This window comes from Lolium rigidum, unplaced genomic scaffold (assembly GCF_022539505.1).
Source record: "Lolium rigidum isolate FL_2022 unplaced genomic scaffold, APGP_CSIRO_Lrig_0.1 contig_19763_1, whole genome shotgun sequence".
NCBI lineage: Eukaryota > Viridiplantae > Streptophyta > Magnoliopsida > Poales > Poaceae > Lolium > Lolium rigidum.
Genome location: NW_025899946.1, coordinates 281,823 through 287,281, shown reverse-complemented (window position 1 = coordinate 287,281; position 5,459 = coordinate 281,823). Strand labels below are relative to the sequence as shown.

Here is a 5,459-nt window from a genome sequence, read left to right as displayed (position 1 = left end):
CCGTACCATATCCGATACACCCCTAGTGAATAAATGTCCGTCAAATCCGTTGCCACCTCATTTTGATATATGGGTCCGCCTTGATAGCTTGAGCAAAAATCGGGTGAAAAGTCGTCACATGGTATCAACTCATCGTGTCAAGCTGTTTCCCGAAAGGAAAAATATAATTAGAATATCCAAAATTTGAGAGTAAATTAACTTAAAAGTTGACAAAAATGTCAAAACTAAGGGTGGGAGTTGGTGACTTTTTCTCATATTTTATTGCCTGATTTCAGGTCAGGAGAGCAGCCCAAGGATGGAGTCTAGTCGATGCTACTGGTCCTCCTAGTTTAAGGGCGAGTCGACGTCATGTTCATGGGAGCCCCCTGGGGACCGGCGGGATGGCCGGAGCCGCCTATTTAAGGTCCGGGAACACCTCATATACTCCAGTTAGTCCTGCCTAGCTAATCCTTTCATCTACAGTACTTACTCATCATTCATGTGAGGTGAGCATGGTGATCAGTGTACTTCGGTAGTACTCTAGTTGTCTAGCATACCGAACCAGGACACACCATCGGTTCGATCACTAGCTAGTGATCTATGACGGGGAATGCCATGGTGGCGGAAGCCACGGCACGGCAGGCGGTGTCGTTCGTCCTTGGCGCCGCGGCCGCGCTCACCGTTATCATGCTCGTCCAGTACCGGGCGCCTGCTGCGGGGCTCATCCGCGCTAGGTTGCCGGGGAACTTCTCAGGCTCGAGATCATTAGACCACCACCGCCTCAACGGCACAGCAGCACGTACAGTTAATCAGGCGCCGACTGTAGGTGCAGAAGATCATCATGTTCATCAGGCTAATGCCACCTTGAAGGCCAATTCAACTCCTACTGATCATCCCGCCGCTCTAAGTCATTTTCCACGCACAGATCGCAAAGAAGAGGTTAGTTTAATCACTTCAGGTTTGTAACCAATTTTTCTGCTTTTTCCAGGAGCAAGTTCAGGGTGCTGTACAACTTGCAGTACTGTGTACCTGTACCAACTGTAATTGACCAACCAGTCATGTGAATTTAACTAACCAAACTTCTTTGCTGATCTAATAAATTTTTGGGAGTCAGACAAATGCAGTTGTTAGTTATATGTACCGTTAATCATATCAGACCGCGCGGTGTCTATAAACAGTAACTGTTGATTATTCAGAGCACGCAGGAGCCGGAGGAGTTCCGAGGGCTGGCGGCCGCGGTGGCGCTGGCGGCGATGGACGACCGGAACGTGATCATCACGTGCGTGAACCAGGCCTGGGCGGCGCCGGGCTCCCTCCTGGACCTCTTCCTGGAGAGCTTCCGCATCGGCGACGGCACGGCCCGGCTCCTCCCGCACGTGCTCGTCGTCTCCATGGACCCGGCAGCCCACGCCCGGTGCCAGGCCGTGCACCGCCACTGCTACCACTACACCATGCCGGGCGTCCACATGAACTTCACCTCGGCCAAGTTCTTCGGCTCCAAGGAGTGGCTGGAGATGGTGTGGAGCAAGCTGAGGCTCCAGCGCCGGGTGCTCGAGCTCGGCTACGGGTTCCTCTTCACCGACGTCGACATCCTATGGTTCCGCGACCCGTTGAAGCACGTGACCGCCTACGCCGACATGACCGTATCCTCCGACGTCTACTTCGGCGACCCCGACAACCTCGGCAACTTCCCCAACACCGGGTTGTTCCACGTGAAACCCAATGTTCGCACCATCGCCATGACTAGACTATGGCACGAGTCCAGGGGGAAGTACCCGGGGGCGCCGAACGAGCAGCCGGTGTTCAACATGATCAAGAAACGGCTGGTGGCAGAGCTCGGGGTCCGGCTGCGGTACCTGGACCCCGCGTACGTGGGCGGCTTCTGTAGCTACGGGAAGGATCTGGGGAAGATTGTGACCATGCACGCCAATTGTTGCGTTGGGTTGAAGAACAAAATGAGGGACCTGAGGGCTGTTCTGGATGACTGGAAGAACTATACGAAGATGCCGCACTGGGAGAAGCATAAGGCCAAATGGACCGTGCCGGGGGCCTGCATCAAGTGACGATTGTCCTCGCATGCAGGCTGGCCAGTTTAAGCTTAGAAGATTGAGTTTTAGAGAGGGAGCAGCATCGATCCACCATTAAGTTAAGTTATACTCATATAGTATTCTTCATCGAAAAAAAGAAGTAATAATCATATTGCTGTACATGTGCCCTTCCCTGTAATTATCGATGAATTATGCACACTCCAGAACATAGTAAGTTATGTTAGAGCCTTAACGCCAACATAAATTTGAAACAGATGTAAGTGTTCTTCTCACTATATTTTGAATTGCGCAAGTTTTCTTTCGCTTGGAAGCTCAATCCCCTCGCTTCTACGATCTTGATTTTCGCAAGTTGGTGCCAATCGTCACTCAAGGAGGGAGCTCCAACCTCAGCGATACTTTTGTTAACAAAAGATAGGGAAAATTCTTGATTATTCAAGGCTGGACCAAATCATGTCTAGCGACTGTTGAAATTTTGCATATACTTCTATTCTTTAAGATAATTTGGATTTATTAGGGAAGAAATAGTTTTTTTTGTGAAACACAGTACATATGTAGACTCTCACAAATACGCACATAGACTCACTGACGAGAGATCACCTCGCCAATGCCTACGTATTGTAGACTAGGGTTTTGGGAGAGAGCGACGATGGAGATTCCGGGAGCGAGATTAGGCACACGACGTACCCAGCTTCGGGTCCCCTCGGTGGAGGATCCCTACGTGCTGCTAGCAATCCACTATATGATGATAGATGTGTTTACAGGGTGCCGCCGTAAGCGGAGCTATGTTGTCTATATTCTGTCTATCTGTTGGCCTCTTTATTTCGGGTGCCCTGGCTAGCTTTATATATGCAACCAGCCTAGGGTTTTACAAGAGTCCTAGTTGACTACTTCTTCGGGTTGCCTTGTTGGGCCTTCTCCATATTTGGTCTTCTTCATATTGGGCCGAGCCAGGTATACTAATAATGGGTACCCGAAGGGTATGCCCATGTCGATAGCCCCCGAGTTTATAGGGAAGTCGAAGACTTGCGTAGAAACTCCAAGCATAACCATCTCCGAAGTCGAAGAAATACAAGGCGAGGTCCATGTCGTAGATCATGTGTAGCGTAGATGATGTCGACGATTCTTGAAATTATCGGGTGCGCGGCAGCGCTCCCGATGGGAGTAGCCCCCGAGTCTATGGGCAAGTGCTTGCACTTGGGCATAGACTCAAGTTGTACTACTCGATAAAGAACTTAATTATATTTACGGAGAACTTGATGAAATCCATGTGCTCCCGATGGGAGTAGGCTCCACTCGAGTCGTAGAATCGAGTTGAGTCTACAAACCTTGATTGTCGTAGATGTTGTCGAAATTATTTTTCTATCGGGTGCGCGACCAGCGCTCCCGATGGGAGTAGCCCCCGAGGCTACAGCCAAGTGTTTGCACTTGGGTGTAGGCTCAACTTGCTTTTAATCGACTCCACAATATTTTCTTTCTCTTGCATCTTATCGGGAGGGTGAACAATACTCTGTATAAGAGTAGCCCCCGAGCCTATGGGCAGGTGCTTGCACCTGGGCATAGACTCAAGTTGTACTACTCGATAAAGAAGTTGACTATATTTCTGGGCGCAGCCCCTCTTTTTATTGACTCCAGGCCATTACTATTTTTATTTGACATCCATATCTATATTGTACAGGGATAATGGTAGTTGGGGCTAGTTCATCTGACGGATCAGGTACTAGTTAACTGCTCTAGTGGCAATCCGCAAAAACCTACTTCAAGATCACGTCCCTGGACATGATCCCGGGATACTGGTGTTAACTCGACAGGTGCCGCTTAAGGTCTTACCATCTGTCGAGCCCCAGTCATGTTTATCGGGTCCACAGCGCGTCCGCTGGGATATTTCTTCACATCTGTTGATGTGGAAAAAAGTAGCAGAGCGCAGTCTTTGGCGATGCCACGCCACACAGGACGGATCCCGGGGTCTTACCTTCGCAGAGTTTTGCGGCATTCAGAGATTATTCGCGACTTTTAGCGCTCTGAGAATATATTGTCGAGTGCCTTGTTCGGCTAATGCAATGACCCATTTTGCGGGTTCTTCTATATTTTTCTCTGGCTTGATGAGTCAGCCGAATATATTGCGTTCTTCTATATTGTCGTCAGGTATATCACCGATGTTCTTGATCGGAACAAATGACGAGTCAATGAACCCGAAGATTTGTCCACCTCTTTTTTTTTTTTTGGGTTCCTCCTTGATGAAAATTTCGTCGAGTTCCTCCTTCAGGAAAATTTCTTCGGGTCCTCTTTGAGGACAATTCTTCGGGTCCTCCCTGAGGACAATTCTTCGGGTCCTCCCTGAGGACAATTCTTCGGGTCCTCCTTGAGGACAATTCTTCGGGACCTCCTTGAAGATAATTTTTCGGGACCTCCTTGAAGATAATTTTTCGACACCTCCTTGAAGATAATTTTTCGACACCTCCTTGAAGATAATTCTTCGACACCTCCTTGAAGATAATTTTTCGACACCTCCTTGAAGATAATTCTTCGACACCTCCTTGAAGATAATTTTTCGACACCTCCTTGAAGATAATTCTTCGACACCTCCTTGAAGATAATTCTTCGACACCTCCTTGAAGATAATTTTTCGACACCTCCTTGAAGATAATTCTTCGGGACCTCCTTGAGGCAAATTCGTCGGGTCCTTCTTCAGGCAAATTCGTCGGGTCCTTCTTCAGGCAAATTCGTCGGGTGCCTCCCTGAAGAAGATTTCGTCAGGTGCTCTTTTGAAGACAATTTCGTCGGGTTCCTCCCAGAAGATTTCGTCGGGTTCTCTTTTGAGAAAAATTTAGTAGGTGTAGTTCTTCTTTTTTCAACCTGAGATGTACAGTGAAGCAGTATTGCGCAGCCCCCGAGGGTCGGGTGCAGCGAAAGTAAATGATAATCAACTTTGTGTAAAATAAAGGAACACTTAGCTTTATTGGGCACGACGGAATTGATGCATGATGAAATCCTCGAGTACAGAGAAGAAGTCTAGCCGAAGTAGAAACCACCAAATAGCGAAAATAGATGCCGCCAAATTATTGATGAATAAATAGCCGAGCCCCCGAGCGCTGCTGGGGTGATGTCATGATTGTTGCTTAGACGCCGTGTTGCAATTGTGACCCGAGGTGAAGTTGTTGTCGAGCCCCCGAGTATTATCCGTGTCGCCGAAAAAGGCCATTAAGGATGAAATACTGAAGATGAAATCCGAGATGAAGTAATTGAGATGAATCCATATTAAAGATTACACCATCATATATTGAAGATGAATCTGCCGATATCATAGAGGATGAATCCATTGATCCGAAGAATCCAGTAATAACCATAAAAGATGAATCCGTTGATATCATAGAGGATGAATTCATTGAGCCGGATAAAATAGTTCCAGTAATAACCATAGAAGATGAATCCATT

The 5,459-nt window shown here is 47.9% G+C and overlaps 1 protein-coding gene across 1 annotated transcript; it reads left to right on the top strand.

Annotated features, from left to right (window-relative positions):
- The first annotated feature begins 465 nt into the window (after positions 1-465).
- Positions 466-2,299, top strand: LOC124680549 (uncharacterized protein At4g15970-like). The gene is made up of 2 exons (XM_047215598.1): positions 466-918; positions 1,185-2,299. Exons 1-2 carry the CDS (start codon positions 580-582, stop codon positions 2,040-2,042), a joined length of 1,197 nt encoding a protein of 398 aa, XP_047071554.1. The 5' UTR covers positions 466-579; the 3' UTR covers positions 2,043-2,299.
- Positions 2,300-5,459: the final 3,160 nt, after the last annotated feature.

Coding starts and splice junctions, on each gene's coding strand:
- LOC124680549 (XM_047215598.1), top strand. CDS start 580: ATGACGGGGAATGCCATGGTGGCGGAAGCCACGGCACGGCAGGCGGTG. Junction 919..1,184: donor GCACAGATCGCAAAGAAGAG/GTTAGTTTAATC, acceptor CAGAGCACGCAG/GAGCCGGAGGAGTTCCGAGG.